The 23,532-nt window shown below is 41.8% G+C and overlaps 1 protein-coding gene across 1 annotated transcript in view; it reads left to right on the forward strand.

Annotated features, from left to right (window-relative positions):
* LOC137299558 (ADAMTS-like protein 5) overlaps positions 1–23,532 on the forward strand; it is an 84,443-nt gene that overhangs the window by 41,434 nt on the left and 19,477 nt on the right. The window contains exons 3-6 of the mRNA XM_067968385.1: positions 15,718–15,872; positions 20,122–20,182; positions 21,122–21,230; positions 22,312–22,439. Coding sequence (XP_067824486.1) covers positions 15,718–15,872; positions 20,122–20,182; positions 21,122–21,230; positions 22,312–22,439 — 453 coding nt within the window. The remainder of the gene's footprint in view (positions 1–15,717; positions 15,873–20,121; positions 20,183–21,121; positions 21,231–22,311; positions 22,440–23,532) is intronic.

The raw sequence follows: 23,532 nt of genomic DNA on the forward strand, positions 1-23,532 counted from the left end.
CAGTGTCAGTTACAGCTCTGGATGTGAAAAAAACATATGGTGCCAGTCGAGTGAATCACAAGAGTTACAGTACATATCAAGTTAGGTACATTTCTGATAAGGCAGGATCTGTTTACGGGATTATTTGCTCAAGTCCCAAATAATCAAACCTGCGTCGACTGAGAACAGAAGGGCATGTTAATTGGATTGTCGCAGAGCACATTCCGTACTTAGTGCCCAATTTTAACCTGATTTTTGACTGGCTTAATTAAGGCTTGTGGAAAAATAAAGGACTGTTATTTTTGACTTACACCCATTGTGTTGTGTGAAGAAACTATTCTGGTTATTTTTTTACCCGACAACCCACCATGATGATGATGTCGTGCATATGTGAGATGATAATGTCACAAATTACCTCCCTGCATTCTGTGATTGTTTACAAACGAGGGGAGGTTTGCCAATGAGTTATAATAAGTTAGACCACAAAAAGACATTTTTCTTTCCTCCGCAAAAATCTACTTCAACAAACATATTCCAAATGCAACTCCCCGTCTCTGGGGTGTGATAAAACATTTTTACAACGTTTTCCAGCAATAACATCATTCAATAAATAATCCCTCAGCTTGGACCAGTACAATATATTTAATATATAATATTCAGTAAATCCTTCAGTATCAGTGAACTTAACTTTCACTCTACACACAGGGAATATTGTTGCAGGAGCTAACATTAATAATGTAGAATTTTCATTTAATTGCTGATAGATTACAAATGTAGCCTTGGTTACCAGCCAACTATTAACTGCTTAGGCTCTGAAACTAGTGTTCAACATTCATCTTTTAACAATATCCAATTGTGGTATATGCTCGTCAGCACTGCCACATAGCCTAAGAATTATAAAAGATTATCAGTACACTTGCTGACACCTCCAGTTCTCATTTTTTTCCCCACTGCTTTAAAACTTTTAGTCAAGACATCTTGGGAAAAGGCATTTTGTATATAATCCCATTTGTTTTTTTTGGTGAGTTTTGCTCATCAAGGAATCTTAGTCCCGTGGAATGGAACACTTTCCCATTGCTCTCATTGTCAGCACCAAGTACACTCAGGTCAGAGCTTAGCTGCTACTGCTCTCCCCAACAACATATCTTAGTCTCAGTAAACGAAGGGAATCCCTATTGCACCTCTGTGACATTTCCATTTTCCAAACCAGTCATTATTGTGGCCTTTTTGAGTAAGATTGCCAATTTAGTGCTAATTAGTTCCAGTTTTATGCTGCGTTCCCACACTAAGTAAGAAGCGAGATGAGACTACCCACATTCTTTTCAGTTAGCATCCTTTCATCCTGGTCCCTTACAGCTTACAGAGCGTTCCATCCTCTTAGTCTTGGCAGGAATCACACCTGGGTCCCAGAGGTCAAAGAGCAGCATCTAACCCGCTGCACCAGAATCTCTCGGGTGACATTTTCAAGCTTCGCCATTAATGGTTCCCATAAATGGAACACATTAGAGTACCAATGCATGGCACTATGGCATGATGAGCTATGGGTTTATAGCAATGATGCCCAGACTCCGACATCCCAATATCAGTCATGATACTGTAGGGAAGCATGAAACAGAAATCAGGCACTGTAGCAAGAGAGCATTATCATATTATTACTATCAATCACTTTGTTACTGGTTAGGTTTATTCGTACCCCATTTTCTCATTCAGTGGGCTGGTGAAAGTTTCCATAGGTGAATTGTGCCCCTTATGATATGAAATTTGGGTCTTTTCATTTATGCCCTACAGGGCACTTGAACCTGAAAACTAAACATAATCCCCATTTTAATAAATTATGTGCTGGAATGTATGTAGGATTCCCACCAAACCTAGTATATTTGGAAATGCAGAAATATGATACACAGAACAGAGATTTGACAGACCAAAGTAACTAATAGAAATTATTGGGTAGAGTGATACAAGAGTACGAGACCACGATAACTTATAACAATACATATCATCACAGCTCTCACAAGTTCTTCTCCAGCGGTCAAGGAAGAATCATGGATTGCCGCCTATTTTTCTACACATTGTATTTTTTTTTGCTGGAAATGACAGTGGCCCTCTGGAAGACCTGCGCAAATATGGGCAGACATATTTAAATAGGGCAATAATGACAGTGTGATGTTACACCTCACATTTTCCATCATTAGGTGTCAGCTGCGGCTCAGTTGGTAGCACTCTCACCTCTGAGGCAGAAGGTTGCAGATTCAAGTCCCACTCCAGAGACTTAAGCACATAATACAGGCTGACTCCCAGTGCATTTCTGAGGGAGTGCTGCATTTTCAGAGGTGCCATCTTTCGGATGACCGAGGCCTCGTCTGCCCTGTCAGGTGGGATGTAAAAGACTATTTATCCCTCAACCACAATCACTAAAACAGATTATCTGGTCATTTGTTTCATTGCTGTTTGTAGGACCTTGCTGTGTGCAAATTGGCTGCCATGTTTCCTACATAAAATAGTGACATTACAATACTTCATAGTATTGAAGTACTATGAAGTACTACTTCTTCATAGTACCAATGAAGTACTATTGAAGAACCCATTGTACTTCATTGGTTGTGAAGCGCTTTGGGAGATCCTGAGGTCATGAAAGGCGCTATATAAATGCAAGCCTTTCTCTTTATTACTACGGTAGCAGCCCTGCACACTACTCAAGTGAGCAGTTAACTGGCATCCAGTGTTTCTGGGGCATATGGAGAGAGTTTAAAATTAAAAGATCCCTCCGCAGTGATCGCCATCAATCATAGGGCTATCAATGCACTATCTTCCCCCCATCCCCCACCAGCAGAGTTGGCCTATAGGCTCTGAGGCCCCACACGTCTTGTAGCAGCTGGCTCCCTTAAGCTGTTGCAAATGCCAGAGTCCTGGACCAGCAGCGGTTTCCTTGCCCACCCACGCCCCAACTGTGGCAGGGGAGCCTGGCAAGCAAATTTGCATATGGGGCAATTTGCCAAGATCAGGCATAAAGCCCAACATGCTAACTGTACACTGGCTAACCCTGGCAAAGCAGAGAGTCCAGCATTTGGAATCAAAATAAAGTGCTAAGAAATGGGACCATTAACGATCTCGTCTTCCCACGCTCCTTGATACCACAATGATTTATGTCGTTCTCCCTGGTGTCCTGGCCAATATTCATCCCTCAACCAACTGTGTGCATATTGGCTGCCATGCTTCCTACATTAAAACAGTGACTACACTTCAAAAGTACTTCATTGGCTGTAAAGCATCCTGAGGTCATGAAAGGCACTATATAAACCTTTTTTTAAATCTCTCAGGTAGGGAAATACATGAGTCACAAGCGTTATGCCTGAACAGCCTTCAGAATCCAGTAAGATCTAAAGAATCTGCAGATACGCCCTGCTTTTATCCATTTAATGTTCTTTCTTTAAAGATATTACCAAACAAAAATACAACAGAATAACTGTAATTTAAGGACACTTTCACACATGCCAGTTTAAATCACTTCGCAATCACAACAAAACCACATTTCATTCTGGCATTAAGCAATCGTGAAATTCATATATACAATTCCTTATTCTAAATTGCATGCCTGGGACCAATTTACAGAGCCTCTTCTTGTTAACGCCTGCAGAACACAGTACTTGGCATTCACACTTGTCATTTTATCCTAAATAACTAAGCAAGTTTCCCCAAGAACAAAGGCAAGCAACCCCTTTGATGTAAAGAAAATACAGTCACCTGCATTAAAGCCTTGTTTGAAAGGATACTGTTGATATTTTTTACATATACTAAAATAAACCAGCACAAATGACATACTTCCTAGCCATTGGTTCTAACCAGCATTAGCTGAGATCTGGGGAAAAGGTTTCCAGAATTAAGGGCTACAAATAATTGGTAGTTTTTCGACTTCACGCTGCCAGCGGGGAGCCTCGCCCAGCAGCAGCGAATACCGTAAAGGTGGACGCGGCAGCATCTGAATTTCCGATAGGCTGTGCTGGTGGACAAGGCTCTTTGACCAGCAGTCAGAAAATTGCCTCGTACAAGTAGCAAGTTGTCATAATTCTTATGAATATAATGACTGCCAATTTTTTTATTGTTTTGTACTCTGGCTCCATCACAAGAAACAAGAAAGGAAGGAATTGGCCTCCATGTTTCTACTGCGGTGACAGAACCTGCTCCTCTGCAGCTGCTGGTGGCAAAATTCTGGTCTGCTTTGTTGGCAAGAAAAACCCACTTGGCTATGAAGTGATTAGCAATTTATTCAGCAGCACAGAACTGAGGGAATGGGCAACGAGAAGGCCCCGATGTGGTGATGTGACTAATTCCTCCTAACATTGACTTCCTGCTACTGTTCACCGTTGCTGGCCTGTGGATTTTAAACAAGATCACCACTGAGATTTTAAGTGGATTAAATGTTGAGTGCAGCCCACTTTAAGAGCAGCCACTTCATTCCAAGCAGAAGACATAAATCCTGGTTCAGTTTCTCACGTGCATTGTCCACTTGTTGTAAACTGCCTGATCAGTGAACTGAATTCCCATCAAGAGGCAATCACACTAAATGTGGTGTTTACACGAAGGAAAACAAGTAAGAAGAAAAGAAACACTTTAAATAATGATTTCACTGACCAGGGATTGGATTGAGTAGCTCAGGTGCAAAGTACTTCAGCCTCCTGTAGTCTGTTGAAGGAGACGTCCATGTAAACTGCATGTTCTTGTAGCAGAACAAGGTAGATTAATTCCCTGTCATTTCTACCTGTCAGGATGTCCATTGTCCCATTGTACCTGTGATGTCATGCGTCCATTGTTCACTGTTACAAACGGCTCTTCACCTCCCCGCTCCACTAGTCCTTGGCGTGCTGCCGGCCATTTTTCATGAATGGAAACAATGAAGAAAATGGAACTTGAATATTATTGTAGAGAACGGGCTGAAAACAGACGTGCATGAGGTGCTTCTTGGTTGGGGGCGTCTGTTTGTAGTCATGGCTTCACCATTCATCTGCTCACTGGACCAGAATCAACTATGAATATATATAGATATATACATGCACACACACACACACACACATATATCAATCATCCCTGATTCTGTACGTACAATGTACTGGACATGCTGTTGCTCTCTGTTTAACTACAGATTATTTCTTTGCAAACCTGCAGTAATAAACACCTGGCAAAGCTGTTTGTAAATTGTTGCCGCACTCATGATCTCCGAAGATACTCCCAATGAGTACAGGCCGCTGAGAACACATTCCTTCAAACAGATATGTTCTGTTCCCATGGCAGCTATTATCAACAATGTGGGACTATTTGTAAAAGCTTTATCCTGAAAGTGAGAGAATCTGGGAGCACTTACATTCATATTGAAAGTCAGATCATAACCACTGCTCCCATTTTTTTAGACAGCAAGTGCTGGTAATGGTTCTGCTGTTGCCATTTACAGCTACTCCTGACCAATCTTTTGTTTCTTAACCTGTTCCATTACCACCTTCCTTGCCTTGCACCATCATCCCTTTTGTCATTTAATCACTCTTGCCCTCCATCTTCCCTTCCCTTTTGTTCTTTCCTCCGCTCCCTTCTTCCCACCCCCCCCCTTTCCTTGGCTGTGTACCTGCTTAAAAACTTTAACTCTTTTAACAACGTTCAGTTCTGACGAAAGGTCTTCAACCTGAAACATTAACTCTGTTTCTTTCTCCACAGATGCTGCCTGACTTGCTGAGCTTCTCCAGCATTTTCTGCTTGTTTTAATATATATTATATTTGAAAGTGCCCTGTTGGACTAGCGTCCCTCACATTAAACAAGTTTCTTACTGGTTGCTTCTCTTGAAACAGAGCTTACAGCTTCTTACTACTGCCTAAAATTCTTCCATCAACTGAAACCTTGAAGGGAAAAAATTAACTTATTTAAATACTAATCCTCTCTAATCCGTGACCTTCTGTAAGGTTGCTCACTCCCATTTGCCATGCTCTGTGTGGTCACTCTCTCCTGTCCATCACTGTGTGGTTACTTGCTCCCATAGTCACTCTCTGTGAGATCCGTCTCTTCCACCCATCACTCTCTGTGGGGTCACTCTGTCTTATCTATCACTCTCTCTGTGGTTACTCTATTCCATTCACCAAATATTGGTCATTCTATCCTACCTGTTACTCTCTATGTGGTCACTCACTCCAATGATCATTCTCTTCCATCCGTCATTCTCCATTCTTCCTGTCTGTTATTCTGTGTGTAGTCACCTTATCCTGTCCATCATTCTCTGTGTAATCTCTCTATCCTGTCTATCATTCCTTGTGTGATCATTCTCTTTTGCATGGTTATTCTGTGATTGTACAAGTCTTTTTTTAAATGTCAGTATTGAGCTCCAATTGCAGTCATCAAACGGTTAATGAAACGACTTTCCCTAGATTCTGTCGAGCATCAATGTTTGAAACAGCTGCAAGAATGTGACTTGGTAAAATAACAGTCCTGAGTATTAGATAAAAACCAAGAAAATGTTTCTTCATTAAACATTTCAGATCAGAGTTTGCCCTTCCCTGCATTTTTACACATAACCCTTGGAAAACTGCAGTCACACTTGTGCTGAATAATTTCTTCAGTCAGTACATTGGACTGAAGCTTTACATTTCTCCAACACTGGCTTATAATGTCCTGGATCAGAATGGGCCAATGATCATTGGTAGAGATATAACTTGACAAAATTGAAAAGTGTGATCTCAACTGGTGTTAAAGGAACATTTTCTTCATGGAAAAACTGTTTTTTGCCAAACACATATTGCATTGATCTAAAATCCTTTAGTGTATCACAGACTGTCGTCGTGTCGCTCACATGAGACATTATCATGATGAAAGTGACGTGAGCAGCTCTTTCCCCCTCCCTGGCACCAAAGACAATGCCTTTTCCCAGAAAGAAATTGTTTCACTTTCTTTATTTGCTCTCAGGATGTGGGCACTGCTGGCGAGGCCATGTTTATCGGCCATCCCTGATTGCCCTGAGTTATTGTTTTTACTTCACAAGACATGAAGCATCAACCACATAGTATGGGACAGGAATCACACGTAGACCAGACTGAACAGGGATGGCAGGTTCCCTTCCCTGAAGGACAGTTGGATTTTTCTTCAGCAGCTTTCATGACCATTTATCTGGTGCCAGCCCATAAAGGACCAGATTTATTAAAATCAGTTTCATAACTTGCCATGATGGGAATTGAACTTATGACCTCGGGGTTGCTATAACCATATACCATAACCACTACGATACCCAATTCCATCTCCGCTCTGTGCTAAGTTAGCTGAAGTCAGCAAGGGGTCAGCAATATTGGCACGCCAGTTAAGTACAGGTCCCTTGGATCAGGGAAGGCACAGTTGGGCAGGTTCCCACTCCTGTGTATGTGTGCACGTGTGTGCACGTATGTGTGTGTGTATGCGAGCGTGTGCACTTGTGTGCGGACAGGATTGGGCTCAGCTGTGGAGCCCCCACATTCAAATACCCTGCCAATATTTGACATGAATAATGGAATCTTTTGCGAGATGTCCAAGCATGCCTAGCGCCTGTATAATTGTACCCACGAAGGCTGTCAATAATGTAAGGAGAGGAGGGGAGAGAAGAAATTGGAGGAAAAAAGCTTCAATTTATTTGATTTAATTTAAATTTGGAGATTTTTAATGGAATAAAGTCGAACACAGTCGTAATGCAACTTCCCACCATAACTTCCACCCATCTGTACTCGAATACAGCTCATATAATGCAAGCATGCACAATTCTTGTTGGGGCTAATTCCATAATCCCACGATCTCAGCAAGGAGGCTGCACTCAAAGGAAGTGTGGGTCAGAGATGAGGCTACAACACTGGGAGAGCAGGATCTTGGAATTAACCCGATTATTGCTGGCTCCCACATTTTAAAAAAAAATCACAAAACACGTTACTTAAAGAAAATATTGTGCTTTCTAAATGACTCTTGGGGGAGGGCATTTCATTGTAGCAAATAATGAGAAATTAATGTATTTAAAAAACGTTTTAAGGCACTATGAAATGCCATAGTAAGATGCCAGTCACTGACCACAATTTCTAGATTCTACATTTCTGTGCTGTCTTTTGTGTTGCTAGGTGTGTATCTCTCTCCCTCCTCTTCTTGTTCTCATTATTTCCTTTCCCCATACACTCCTGACTCCATTTTAACCTTTCTTTTTCACTTCCTTCTTCTCATCCTATTCGTTTCCCCTTCCTTTCTGCCCTCCAACCCTTCTTCGGGCGGAGGTGAGGATTACAGACTATTTGATTACCCACAAGGGAGGGAGGGAGGGAGGGAATAGTAGATACCCTTGGATGTCCTAGCACTGCTCCTAGTGGCTGAAGAATGGCATTGCTGGATACCCGGGAGCAGAGGGACTTGCCCATTTGTTCTGCTGTGAGTGTAAGATAGAAGAAAAAGACCCGAAGAAGGGAACCCAAAAAAGAAGTAAATTTAAAAAAGGATAATATATATTTTAAAGAAGAGGTTAAAAGGAAGTCTAATGAGAAGCTAATATTTAATATAATCTGGGTTAATTTAAATGTCAGGGGACAGTAGTGATATGATTATGATACTGGATGAACAGCCCAGTGGTTATGAGTTTAAATTCTACCATGGCCAATTCTGAAATTGGATTTAATAAATCTAATAATTTATGGGTTAGCATGACCATTCAACTGTCCTTATGAACATACGAAAATGATGGGCAGAAAAAGACCAGCTGGTGTATGGCTAGAGCATCATGACCACATATTACCTAAATGCCCCCCCCCCCCCCCCACCGCCCCCTACCCGCAGCCATGAAATCTCCTGGGAGAGGCAATAAAGCAGAGAAAAACCCAGCACCAATAAAGGAAAAAATTTTACCTTCAGGTAAGGGAGCCTGCTACCCCTGCCTGGTCTGGTCTACATGACTCAAATTGGCTCTTACATGATCAAGTGAGTCAGTCCATTGTATAAACAATTGCTTCAAGATAAAGGCCCACACATTACCTTCACAACTAGGGATGGGCAATGCATGCAGCCATGACAATGTTGCCCACATCCTGAGAGGAAATAAAAAGAATGTACAGGACAAGATTGTTTTAATTAGACAAAAACATGCTTGCATCCTAAAAATTCCCCCAAATTCCCAGCCCCCGCTAGTATCCTGCTTATTCGGAATTAGATGCCACATCAGTATTAAGTAATTACTTTTATCAGTAAGGCCATCTCATTTCAGAATCACAGATTTCCAGTAATATGACAGGCACTATTCTTTAAACTGTCAGTTGTCTTGCCTCCCTGTGGGTCTGGTAATATGATGAGCTCTGTTTTCCCAGCAAACTAGCTCCCCTCTGAAGTCAACGACAGACCACAACTGCAACGCAAATGGTAAATAATCAGCCCTCTGGGGATGGTGGCGGAATAGTCAAATCCGTACAAAGCATGAGCCAAGAATTTCGGAGAAAACAGGAATCAGCTTCAGGCCAAATGAGATTATTTTGGGTTTCTTTGACGGATCCCTTATAGATTTGAGGGTGGTCAGGTCAGTATTTTTGTTCATAGCTTCAGGAGCATCTTTGGTCCTTTTTTAAAAAAAGAAATGGTGTTCCTACTGCTTGTGGTGCAATGTACTGGCAAAGCATGTTGGAACCATGGATTTGTACCATGGAGTGGTACAACATGGGCACTGCCCCTGCAATTCATCATCTGGTGAATTACCCACAACTGCATGACGCAAGTTGGCAGGTATAAAGAGCACAAGGAAACGTGGAACGAGAACATGCCATTCGGCCCGTTGAGCCCTGTCCTTCCACACATCGTGTAAAATCTATTCCTATTAACTCAACCTCACCCATTTCATCTTGTGAGGACAGGATTTACATAAATACTCCCTGATCCTTATAGGTAATCAAACAGAATACTGAGCCATCAAAGCAGCCTCAAAATTATTCTAAACAGCAAAAGTGGTAAAAATAAATTTTAAAATTATTTTTAAAATATACGGAACTAGTAAATTGCCCATGGCACCATCCGCAATGATGACTATAAGAGTTTTTTTACATATATATGTAGAAGACAGTGGCAGAGTTGGGAGATAGGCTTCAGAATCTTGCTCTAAAGAGCCACTTAGTGATCAGAGCCTACAACTAGATTGTTACAGTTGACATAACAAAACTGAATGAGAAATGATTACATAGGAATGTTGACAGAAAAGCGTGACCAAAAATCAGTACAACAGGAAGTCAGGTTTGTGGACAGCAAGTGCGTGTCTTCTACAAGATTTGTAATAATATATGATGTGGAGATGCCGGTGATGGACTGGGGTTGACAATTGTAAACAATTTTACAACACCAAGTTATAGTCCAACAATTTCAAGTAAAATTGTTTGTAATAATATATAGATATGTCAAAGACCAAGAGGTGAGAGTAAGCTACATGCCTGCTCTCTCAGCAAGGATACAACAGTGTGAGGCAGCTTGAAGACTAGAATTTTTTTTTAATTGTTTGTATCTAGAAGTGAGTTATAAAAGATTGGAATACCCAACAATATTTATATTTCTTCATCAAGTTACATGTTAATGATTCAATTTCTCTTGGAACTTTAAAATCCTTACCCAAATGCATCAGCATTTTATGCTTTTGTTGATCTGTGTAGTTTTTGTCGCATGTACAAGGACAAACAGAAAAATATTCCGTACTTTCTTCTCCTTGGTGCGCGGGTTCTTCAGGTCTGCGTTATTCAGATTAAAATTGAACCACAAATCAGCACCACACCATGCTGTGACTTGAGAAAACCATTCAGTCTGTTGGCAATCGTTCCCCAAATTTGGCGCATCTGTTTATTTGTCTCCAGGCTAGTTCTATTTAAACTCAAGAGCTGTCAACATTGGGCAGATCCTAGGTGTGAGCTTTACAGCCACAGGCCCTATATCTGAGGTCACTCATGCCAAAAACATAAATACGCCTAAAACTAGCGAACTGCTTCTGGCACATGGGCTGCAGGGGATGGCCAGATGTATTCTACTTGGCTCTTTCTTCTTATCTTCTTTTTCCCTGTGTTTCTCTCTCTCTCTTTCCTTTGTGTTTCTCTCTCTCCCTTTCTTTTTCTGTGTTTGTCTTTCTCTCTTTGCAGCAGGCCTGGCCATGGTTTTTGTTACTAGAATTGATGCTAGAGTTTTTAATGAAGGGTTTTCGTACCACTATGAATGCTGGGACAGCCATGCCTCTTAAATCACTAGCGCAATCCGTACATGTAAGAAATTGTGATCCTCAGGGAGTAATCATAACCTTCCACAGGAGAGAAGGTAGTCTGTTTAAATTGGAAGAAGTTATTTTTTTTCCCTTCCAGTTGTTCTACACACATATCTGCATTCCCAATTGGATGCATTCTGAATTAGCATCGTAACAGATGAACTAGGTTAATACAGATTTGAGGAGAAAACCCTAATTTTAGGCCTAGATTGGGCGGCCCTGTCCCATTAAGTTGAAAACTGCATTGAGGCATTCTGCCATTATTTTGTTGTTCAATGGGTGCATGCACAGCAGCGCGAAGGCTGTAAAATGATAAAACTACTTGCAGCTGCAGGTTTCTTCGTCGGCTTGTAGTGTTAGTAGCTGGATTGTACTGCCCAGCCAAATATTCAAGAGACCACTATGAAGGCATGGCTATCCCTGTATTCATAGTGGTCAAAATCCTGGAACTCCCTACCTAACAGCACTGTGGGAGAACCTTCACCACACGGAGTGCAGCAGTTCAAGAAGGCGGCTCACCACCACCTTCTCAAGGGCAGTTAGGGATGGGCAATAAATGCCGGCCTCGCCAGCGACGCCCACATCTCATGAACGATTTAAAAAAAATGAAAGCCCTCTATTTGCATTTGTTCCATGTGGTTTCCACAGTGGTTGCAGTCAGAGGTATCTGTTTCTTTTGTGTCTGAGAGAGGATGTAAGGGGTCCATTCTCCTGTGTCTAGCCAGGGCTTTGGCCCTGGTGCTGAATATCTACAGATGTTCTCCTCCACTGACTCCTTTCTTGATATCCATTAATTTTAATGGGGGAGGGGATAACAGATATATTTGTCCTTTGCTGACTAGGTTACCAGGTAGGCTAAAGTAAGAACTAAAGGTGTGACTTTATTGTTAATTTCAACAACAACAATTTGTATTTATATATCACCTTTAACATAATGAAATGTCCTAAGGAGACAAAGAAATTGGCACGCTCCTCACATTTGATGTTTAAGGTGATGATGGAAGGCACGGGGAGAGGGCTTTAAGAAGGCCATGAAAAAATGGTGCATGGGGTTGTTCTTGCTCACCTGGACGATTCTTCAGTGATCGGTGGTTTTGGCTGAGGTGAGTGAAGCAAATTAATGCTAGATGTGGTCGAGCTAGTTATTGTGATTGATGACTAGATCAGTTGTGTACCAGGTACGCTTGAGTGAGCATCCATTTGATTAAAAAGGGAGCAAAGATGAAGTTATATCAAAGGGAGTCACTTGGGTGGAGGACAGTGATTGATTTGCTGGGTACAAGGCCATTGATGGCAGAGACGAGAGAGTGGTCAACAGCATGGGTGGAGAGCGGAACGTGAGTTGAGATTTTGTGAGTGAGTTTGTGAGGGTGTTGGGAAGAGTTTTTTGCATAGGCAGAATGTGAGAATTGTGGGATTGGAGGAGAATAGAGGAATGAGGGTGGTAAGGGAGACAAAGAAATGGACAGAGAATGCCTTGTCAATGGTCACGACCTCAGATGCAGAGAGGCTATGTGAGATGACAAAGTTGAGCAAGTGACCGGGGAGTTGGGTCAGAGAGTTTATATGAAGGGTGATAGTGAGGTAAGACAGGAATATAATGGTGAGAGGAGAGGGGACTAGGAGTTTTAAAGTGTAGATTTGTAATCATCGAGGATGAAGAGTTCCTTGATGCAGAGGCTGAGGGAAGAGAGGGGAGGGGATCTCGGTAAAGAAGTTAATGTGGGCTTGGTGGGGGCATGAGGATTTAAAAAGAGAGGTAAGAACCATCACCCTTAAGCAAGTTGTCTAAATCAGAATGTCAGTCAGCATTTAAACCTTAGACTGCTGACCAGGGAAATGTCTGTCTCCATGATCTAGCCAATTTTTTAAAAAATCAGCTCAAAAACTACCTTCCCTTAATCTAGCCCTTCATATGAAGCCCCCCCCCCACCCACCCATATCATCGTTGTGGATATGCACTTGAGGTCTCAATCGCTGACAAGCCAATCTCTGATGACTTACTCATCTCCCTTACCACCCTCATCCCCTTACCCTCCTCCAATAAACACTAACATTACAGTAATAAATCAGGAGAAGCTATCTTATTGTAACATTACCCCTGTGGAGCTAGAATAAGCACATAACTCAATGGGGGGAGAAATTGGTATGCTTTACGCCCATTTTGCAGGTGGGCATAAGTTTCTTTGCCCAATCTGCACCAGCGGCATGTCTTCTGCCATATTGGTTCGCACTGTTTTTAGGCATCGCTGGCAGCTGCAATTTAAATGTGCAAAGAAGGGTCCTGAGCCTGTTCCAGGACCTTTCCACAATATTTGTGAAAAACTAGGCCGTGTATAGGCCATGTATGCTCTGGCTAGTTCTTTTAGTGCTACAACGATCCAACCAGCGGTCCTTAAAGGCACCGCTGGAGGTCATGGAAAAAAAGGTAAGTTTTTTAGTTTTTAACATACCTTGATGTGGAGCAAGAAGGAGCTCGGGGCAAAGATGAGTTTTAATTGGCTGATAATCACCTTTAGAGGCTAGGTTTTCAACCAATAGAAAGCCCAGATGTTGAAGATTATGATGGATGCATCATAGATGTAACCAGATCAAATCTGAGGCATAAAAATTTGCACCAAAACACAGAAGAGGCCAGTGCCTGGGTGAATAAACCTGTCTGTGGCACTGAAAGGATTAATTGACAGTTTGGAATGATAGGGAGAGATTGAAACAGGTATGTGCGTGTAACAAGGAATGCAGTTGGAAAGATGATCAAAAAGCAGCGTGAATTTGATATACTTCTATTTCACCCTCTCTTCCGTGTATGTGGTAGGTGCTTGAGTATAATATTTTATTTATGTCTGATGTTAAAAGCTTATCGGCCTACTACATCACAGTGTGTAATGTAGGGTGTTAATGGTCCATTACATATGACTTAAAGCTAAAACATATTATAGGGGAACACCAGGGTGTCCTCAAGGCTCATTTCATTATCAACTCAAACATCGTAGTTAAGATGCTGATTTCACAGTCCTGGAGACAGCCATTTGAATTTCCTTCCAGCAGGTGGGTGAGGCATCTCGGGATACCACAGCGTGAGGACTTGGAAGAGGAAAAAGCAACAGGAATTCTCAGTCTAAGCCAAACCCGCTTCCCAATGAAGAATAAGTATGAACCCAGGCCCCAATTCCAACCCTATTCAAACTCTAGGAGTTTGGAAGCACGGGGAGATCCCTTACCATGTCAGGACGATGTACCCTGAGTTTTATCTCTGGAGTTTTGAGCGTTCAGAAGAATTGCATTGAAAAGTCTCTGACCAAATTTAACCAATAAAAAGTAATGATGGCTTTGCTTTCATTGGTATATCTTCCAACATCAACAGTGTGGGATTTAGCATGAGTGCATTAGCACAATGAAAAGCACACCCCATAATACCATGTAACAATGGAACATTCTGAGATAAGTCCCATAATGGTTGTAATCTTGAATAAATCCATCTTTAAAATGTTCAATGCCACTTTTGCTTTTTTAAATATATTTATAAAATGAGACATTTTTAACATAAAATTACTAGTCTGGAGGAGTTTCCATCTGCATGATGTTTCCAAGGCATGGGCAGTGGAGCATGAGATCTTGGCTGTTAACCTTAGCTCCCAGCACCGCTGATGTTCATTGCTTTCATTGGATAGTATACCATGATTCAAGGCCGAGTGCCCAAACACAATGATCCAGTGCTTTATTCTCAGAAACAGTGTGTCATGAAGCTAGCTATTGTGTGGTAAAACATGTCTTGCTTCAGGACTAGGCTCAGGAACAGCAAGAAGTTGGTTGTTCCAATTGGAAGGTGCAAAGATAAGGGACTTCAGTTATTGATTGCTCTCCTTAGAGCAGAGAAAGTCATGGGGAGATTTAATAGCAGTGTTCAAAATTACAAGGGGTTTTTGATAGAATAAATAAGGAGAAACTATTTCCACTGGGAGGAGGGTCGGTAACCAGAGGACACAGATTTAAGGCAATTGGCAAAAGAACCAGAGGGTAGATGACGAGAAGTTTTTTTTTTACAGAGTGGTTATGATCTGGAATGTGCTGCCTGAAAGGATGGTGGAAGCAGATTCAATATAACTTTCAAAAGGGAATTAAATATATAATTGAAAAGGAAGAATTTGCCAGGCTATGGTGAAAGAGCGGAGAAGTGGGACCAATTGGATAGCTCTTTCAAAGAGCCGGCACAGGCACGATGGGCCAAATGGCCTCCTTTTGTGCTGTCTGATTCTATGACATACTCTGCATCTTACTCATGCTATACCTTTCCTGGATACTGACACCGGGTGCAAAAAGGTGAAGACTCTGCTAATACCCCATACCACTTTGAAAAATATAACTTTAAAGGGAAATTGCAGTGTATGAGACACATATAGCTCCAGTTCCACTGATGTAATAGATTTGAAAGCTTCACCTTGGATGTACTGATTGACTCAATAGTTTTATTTATGGCTGTTTCCACAAGTAGGCTGCGAATCAGAAGCTAAGAAGATCTCAGTGGTTGAACAAAGTGCGTCAACGCCGCCAGTCATGGTCCAATGAGTGGTCACCATGGGGGAGCTGGAGTGCTTGTTCCAGCACTTGTGGTGGAGGAGCATCCTTCCGGATCAGGCGGTGTTTGAGGTATGTGGCCAGAACTTTTGTCTGTACTGTACATATTTCCCACTAGTATATTGGACTTAACCAGTGCTGATCCAGGCCGACATTAAACAGATTCCATATTGCACTGTAGTGCTACAGTACCCTACCCCCACCACTGGAAACATGCTAGAGTTTTCACACAGTGGTAACTCGCTGGAGTGTCATCTTGTGGCAGAAATTGTGCACTGCAATAGTTTGGATCTGAGTGAGAATGTGGACATGGACATTTGACCAATAGTAATAAAGTTTCACTCTATGTATTGCATGGTGTTCTATAAGTTAGTCCAATTAACTATTACGTTATTTGACAGCTACTTACTCCTCTGTGCCACCTCGGGTCAGTTGGTTACAATGGGGAGGCAAATTTTGGCCAAATCAAAATCATTTTGCAGGTGTTTCATGATCTGTGATTGAAATTTTAAAATATTTACAAAAGTGCAAAGGGAGGGTTTATCCAATTAACATTTTGAATTGCTTACTATAGTTGTATGTAAGATAGAAATGGAATACAATTTTTTTTAAAAGTGGTGTTAAAAATAAAAGTCTGAGGTAGTTTGTCCTTTTATGAAGAGAGAATTCAAGCAAAAAAGTTACAAAAGCATAGTAGTCTCCTTATTCAAAGTTACTTAATTCAAATCACTTGTTAATCCAAATTGAAATTATGCAAAACACCTTGTGTCGTTTTGTTGAAATTGCTTAATTCGAGCAAAATTAGGAACACAGCAACAGCAGTAGGCCAATCAGCCCCTCGAACCTGTTCCGGCATTCAGTTAGATCATGGCTGACCTATACACCTCCCCCCCAACTCCATTTACCCGCCTTTGATCTATATTCTTTGATACCCTTACCTAATAAAAGTCTGTCGACCTCAGTCTTTAAAATTTCAATTGACCCACCATCCATAGCCTTTTGTGGGAGAGAATTCCAAATTTCCACTACCCTTTGTGTGAAAAAGTGCTTCCTGATTTGACTCCTGAATGGTCTAGCTCTAATTTTAAGGTTTTGTCCTTTTATTCTGGATTCCCACACCACAGGAAATAGCTTCTCTGTATCTACCGTATCGAATCCTTTTAAACACCTTGATTAGAGCACCCCATAACCTTTTAAACTCAAAAAAATTGATTTTGAATGAACAGGAGTAGATGGTACATAAGGAAGCTATTCCTACCTGTGCTGGTGCTAGCTCTCCCATTGGAGCTATCTACTCTAATCTCATTTCATTGCCCTTTTCTCTGTGCCCTTTAATATTTTCCTTCTTAAATGTCGTGATTGACTCAACATCAATAGCTTCATATTCGAATAACCCTTTGTGTGAAAAAAGTTCTTCGTACCTCTTCCTTTATGCATCTAGTACTAATCCTATATTTATGCCTTCCTATTACCTAGTCACAGAATTGTGAAAATAACCTTTCAATATTTACCCAATTTGTCACACTGTTTGTTATAAAAAGATTTAACAGCGCAAAAGCAAGTTAGGTTTGCAGCAATTTTGGAGGATTGAAAATTTGAATTGGTCATCAGAGATATTAAGGTGGAAGTGCATCATGTTCTGAATTGATTTTTAAAATTCATTCTTGGGATGTGGGCGTCACTAGCAAGGCCAGCATTTATTGCCTTTTCCTAGTCGCCCTTGAGAAGGTGGTCGTGAGCCACCTTCTTGAACCGCTGCAGTCCGTTTGGGGAAGGTACTCCCACAGTGCTGTTAGGTAAGTTTCTTAGTTCCAGGATTTTGACAAAGCTACGATGAAGGAACAGCGATATAAGTCCAAGTCAGGATGGTGTGTGACTTGGAGGGGAACGTGGAGGTGATGCTGTCCCCATGCACTTGCTGCCCTTGATCTCCTAGGTGGTAGGGTTCGCTGGTTTGGGAGGAGCTATTAAAAGAGCCTTAGCGAGTTGCTGCAGTGCATCCTGTAGATTATACACACTGCAGCCATGGTGGAGGAAGTGGATTTTTAAGGTGGTGGATGGGCTGTCGATCAAGCAAACTGCTCATGGATTCCCAGTCCTAGTAGTTAAAAGGAAACGTCCAAGTGGTCTGTGTTGAATTAACTGATCTCAGCTGGGACAGCGGTTCAGTGTTATAATTGACCTCAGTGCCCTGGATTGAATTGGTGGGTGGAGGGGATATCAGCCAGGGTTTCAGTTCCTCATCGTTATCCAATGAAGAATGGCTCCTTGGATGAGGTGCCAAAGGGTGGTCAATGTCCATCAGGAGAGGAGCAAGGTAACTGGAAAATAACATTCTTAAACTACTAATACATCAGCCACAGATACAACTCCAGGCGCTTCCATACTCCAGTATTTCAGTAGAATGAAATCAGAACAGAGACCTGCAACTTTTGAGTTAACTGGGGCTCGAATTTCTTTATAGTAGGAAAGTATAAGCTGAGGAATAAACCTAAATTACCTACTTTGTTGCTTCCCAGAGGAAGCAACAGTGATTTCAATGATTAATGAACTGGTTAATATCCCTTTGGAAAACCATTTTGAGAATTCAAACTGTGCGCATCATTTCCTTCAAATAACATCTGCAAAAATAAGTCTCTGTAACTTTTTATGAATGCATTGGAGAGAAATGTACAACCGCAGGGATAATTCTCAATTGAAATGTTCATGGAATTAACAAACAGTTCTTAAAGGGGTAATGTCGCCCAGTCTTTAAGTAGACCGTGTTTCTGGAACAAAATCGACCGATCTTCTCTGAAGACTTGTGTTGGCTGCCTGGCACTGGTTGATGCTGTAGCACATGTTGTAACTGCTTTGGTACAAACTTTTTGGAATGCAATTTTAATTTGGAATTTTTGAAACTGCGATGAAAGAGAGCTCCCCCCAAGTTGGCTCACTTGGTAAATGGACTGGCCAGCATTCATTCTCTGGTCTGATGAGATGTCTTATACATTGCATGAGATGTTAAACCGAGGCCCAGTCTGCCCCTGCATGTAAAAGATCTCATGGCACTATTCGAAGAGGGGCAGGGGAGTTCTCCCCGGTGTCCTGGCCAATATTTATCTCTCAACCAACATCTCCAAAACAGATTATCTGGGATTATCTGGTCATTATCACATTGCTGTTTGTGCGACCTTGCTATGCGCAAATTGGCTGCTGTGTTTCCTACATTACAACGGTGACTACTCTTCAAAAGTACCTCATTGGCTGTAAAAGTGTTTTAGGATGTCCTGAGGTCATGAAAGACGCTATATAAATGCAAGTCTTTCTTTCTTTTGGTCTGCACTATTCATTGATCTTAAATTAGATTGGGCAGTCAGGGCACTGAGCCAAACAAGGGGATAAAAAAATCAGCTACTTATGATCGCTATCCAATGACTCTTTGCTGCGAAATGTGCATGTGTGGACATGGAGGACAGAATTGGAGTTTTGTGTACGGCCCCTTATGAGTGAATAACTCTCAGACAGTCACTATCTAGAGTCACATATGAAGAATAGCCACTAAGGGAGGTACCTGAGGGTGGTCAGCACCCATGGCCCCACAAGGTTGAATAGTCAGATACTCACCGTCGAGGGTCACATATGAAGAATGGGCACTTGGGTAAGGTGCCAGAGGAGGGTCGCCATCCGTAGTGGAACCTGAATCCCAGCAATGAGCTGTCTTCAGGAGCAGAGAGAAGAAAAATTTTATTAAAAAGTCATTTGGATTTGAAGATGCAGTGAGCAACTCAGTGGCGTTATCACTTCATCAGTCGTCACTTCATCACCTCGCTCTCTGTAACCACCTCCAGCCCTACAACCCTTTGAGATCTCTGTGCTCCTCCAATTCTGACCTCTTGCGCATCCCCGATTTTCTTCGTTCCACCATTGGCGGCCATGTCTTCATATGCCCAGGGCCTAAGCTCTGGAATTCCCTCCATAAACCTCTCCGCCTTGCTACCCCTCTCTCCTCCTTTAAGATGCACCTTAAAACCTACCTCTTTGACCAAACTTTTGGTCACCTGTCCTTATGTGGCTCGTGTCAAAGTTTGTTTGATTACGCTCCTGTCAAGCACCTTGGGATGTTTTACCACGTCAAAGGTATAAATGTGAGTTGTTGTTGTTGTTGTTGTTGTTGTTGTCATGTCTTTCTACACCACTGCCCGAACTTGAGAAGTATCTCATGAGAGAATTTGTCATGGTGACAACTCAATACTTAAAAGTTTGATTTTGTTACAGAAATATGGCTGTGCTCCTTCAATGAATCCAATAAGTCCTCGGTTTGTTTGTTTTCAATTGCCAGGTTCTCTCATACAGAGGTTTGTCAGGGTGATCAGAGGCAGTACAGAGTATGTAACATACTGGTGAGTACATTTTTGATGGATCAGTTTCAGCACTGAATGCTCTTCATATCTTTCAAAGGGACTCCATCCCACATTATTTATCCAAAACTCTGCTCCCCCTTTTCTATCCCACAATGTCCCATTCACCTATCACCCCGACCTCGCTGACTTATATTGACTCTCGGTCCCTCAATACATCCAATTTAAAATTCGACATCAAGCTACACGTCTAACTCCATAACATCTCCCACCTCCAAAACTATCTCAGCCCATCTGCTGCTGAAAATCTCATCCATGCCTTTGTCACCTCCAGACTCAACTATTCCAATGCTGTTCTGGCCACCACCCATCCTCCACCCTTTGTAAACTTCAGCTTATCCAAAACTCTGCTGGCCGTATCCTATCCCGCACCAAATCCTATTCACCCATCACCCCTCACTACCCTACATTGTTTCCCTCACTGCCAACACTTCAAATTTAAAAATTCTCATCTTCATGTTTAAATCCCGCCATGGATTCACTCCTCCATAACTCTGTAACCTCCTACAACCCTACAACATCCTCCCCCCCCCACAACCACCCCCTTCTGAATTCTCAGTTCCTCTGACTTTGACTTCTTGTGTATCTCCCCTCCCTTTGCCACACCATTGGCGGCCATGCCTTCAGCCACCAAGCCCCCACACTCTCGAAATCCCACCCTGACCCCTCCCCCCCATCTCTCCACCACCCTCTTCCATTAAGACCCTCCTTAAAATCCACCTCTTCAACCAAGCTTTTGGTCACCCCGCCTAACATCTCCTTCTTTGGCCCACCAGCATTTATTTTTGATTACTCCTTTGTGAATTGCTGTGGGATGTTTTTCACCATTAAAAGGTGCTGTTTAAATGCAAGTTGTTTTTATTGTGCGGGTTTGTGACCAGGTTTCTGTTAGTGATTTAAGCGTTGACACAATTTTCACAGGACTGTCCTCCAGGATCCATTGATTTTCGAAAGATTCAATGTTCACTTTATAACAACAAACCACTCCAGGGCAATATGGTGAATCACCAGTGGCTGCCATTCTATGGGGGTAAGTGTGGAACATTCTCCCAAATTACAGCACAGTGGAATCATGAAAGCCACTGGGATCCAAATGATGTGAGGGCCTTCTGAGGTTGCAGATGGGGTACGATAGCATGTTATCAGAACAATGTCGCTCTTGATACTGCATCTATATGAATACCTGTATGCCTAATTTAGTGTACAAATAATAATGATATAACTCCTGTACACCTGGAGTACAAATAACAATGATATAACTCCTGTACACCTAGTGTACAGATAACAATGATAACTCCTGTCCACCTAATCTAGTGTATAAATAACAATGATATAACTTCTGTACACACAGTTGTTAAAAAGTACCATTCCTATGAATAGTCATACACCAAAACCTGGTTTAAATTATCACATGGAAATCAACTCGGTGGTATTAAAAGAAGTGGAGAAACTGGCAGATGAACTGCCCCTAATGGCCGTCTATATTATACTTATCTAAGTTAGAGCTGTGTCATTTGGGGTAACAATTCTTCTCTGGTGAGACTGTAAATGTGTCAGTGAAGATTTCCTCTGTTCATTATCTCTAGCAAGATTGTAAACTCATTATAAAAGAACGTGTTTACGATTTTGCAAGAAATACCGAGCAGAGGAAATCTTTACAGACACATTTACGATGTTGCAACTTGCAATGACCAGAGGAATTTTGACCCCATGAGAAGAGCACAAGGAACAGCAAAGAATAAGCAAAGACCATTTTGACCCTTCAAAGCTCATCTCTCTTGCTCTCCAACTCACGCAGGGCAGCAACCAAATGAATATTAAATTCCTTTAATGTCTGATTCTATTACCCTATCCAGGCTTTCTTATGTTCTTAATTCAGTAGCAGGGAAAGACAAGACTGAAGAGCACTCTCCAGGAACCTTTGATCAAATGGCTTTAACTCTCTCAATGCCAACACTCAACACATAAAAACAACCTTTGCTTCATGCCTATCGCTGAACTATCTGCTACATTGGGGTTTACTTGGGTTTGATTTAGTACATTCCTGTTTTCTATGGAGTTTATATGAGTTTGAACCTTGAACCTTGCTCTCTTATTTTTCTTTCTGACAGCTCCCAATCAATGTGACCTCAACTGCCTGGCCAAAGGAAAGAATTTCTACTACATGTTTGGCCGAGTTCTGGATGGGACAAAGTGTAGCCCTGACTCATCAGATATGTGTATCAGTGGGCAATGTCTGGTGAGCACTTTCCCAGAAACAATATAAACGGAGAACTGATAATTGTGAACACATTGAATATAAACAGCTAATTGCCTTCGACAGCTGATCTGACTGAGAACAAACAGGTTTCATTTCTCGTCAGTGGAATATCAGTGGTGGGGACTACTTGAGAATACAGGGGCTGTGCACCCAGAGTAAATTGCCATTCTCAAAGTCTGTAATGATCACAGTTTAAAACTGCCATTGTGGCCAAGATTAGGATATATCAGTTCGGTGTTTTTCTGTATCTCTTGCGTTGTAATCGTTCCTCCTACAGCCATCGTTATGGCATTTTTTTCAGACTGACTTAGCTGGAAACTTACCCAACAAAACGACATCTCAGAAACACTCAAGGGAAACAGGGCTGAGGTCCCCGCTCCTCACTACATGTGGGGGTAATTTTGACTCTGGGCGATAGTATAAAACGGGTGATATAATTTCAGCTGTGCATTGTACATCTTGAAATCAATTGATATGAAAAAGGGGAGAGATGTATAACGGGCGGCTGGATCAATATCATCCATTTTACACTGTCACTCAAAGTCAAAATTACCCACCCCCATGTGTAGGAACCAGACAAGGGCAGGATTGGGCTCAGATGTGATGCCCCTCGCAGCCGACTAGCCTGCTAGCATTCACACATGAAGAACGATCTCTTGGGTGAGGTATCAGAGAGCTGTCAGCATCTGTGGAAAATATTACAGCAAGAAGGGGGGAGGGGATAAACTAAAGCAAACAGAAATAGGAAGAAATATATATATGTACATTTAACAAAAATCAATGTAGGCTTTAATATCTACATAACAGTTCTTTATCTGAGGCGTTTTGTTTGCCTGGGGGAAAAAACAGATTCTTGTACAGATAGTACAATATATCCATTAAGAGCAGTCTATTGCATCAGATATATGGGACTGATTTCAAAGTCACTAACACTATTAAGGTTTTATTAATCTGTTCTGGTGCACACAATATAACTGTAACATCAGTGTGAAGTGGTTTCACTTAGTTATACTGTAAATGCACACTGAATGTGGAGTCAGGGCTGAACTGGGCACTTGTATGAGACTCCCTG

The sequence above is a fragment of the Heptranchias perlo genome, chromosome 29, assembly GCF_035084215.1.
Source record: "Heptranchias perlo isolate sHepPer1 chromosome 29, sHepPer1.hap1, whole genome shotgun sequence".
Taxonomy (NCBI): Eukaryota; Metazoa; Chordata; class Chondrichthyes; order Hexanchiformes; family Hexanchidae; genus Heptranchias; species Heptranchias perlo.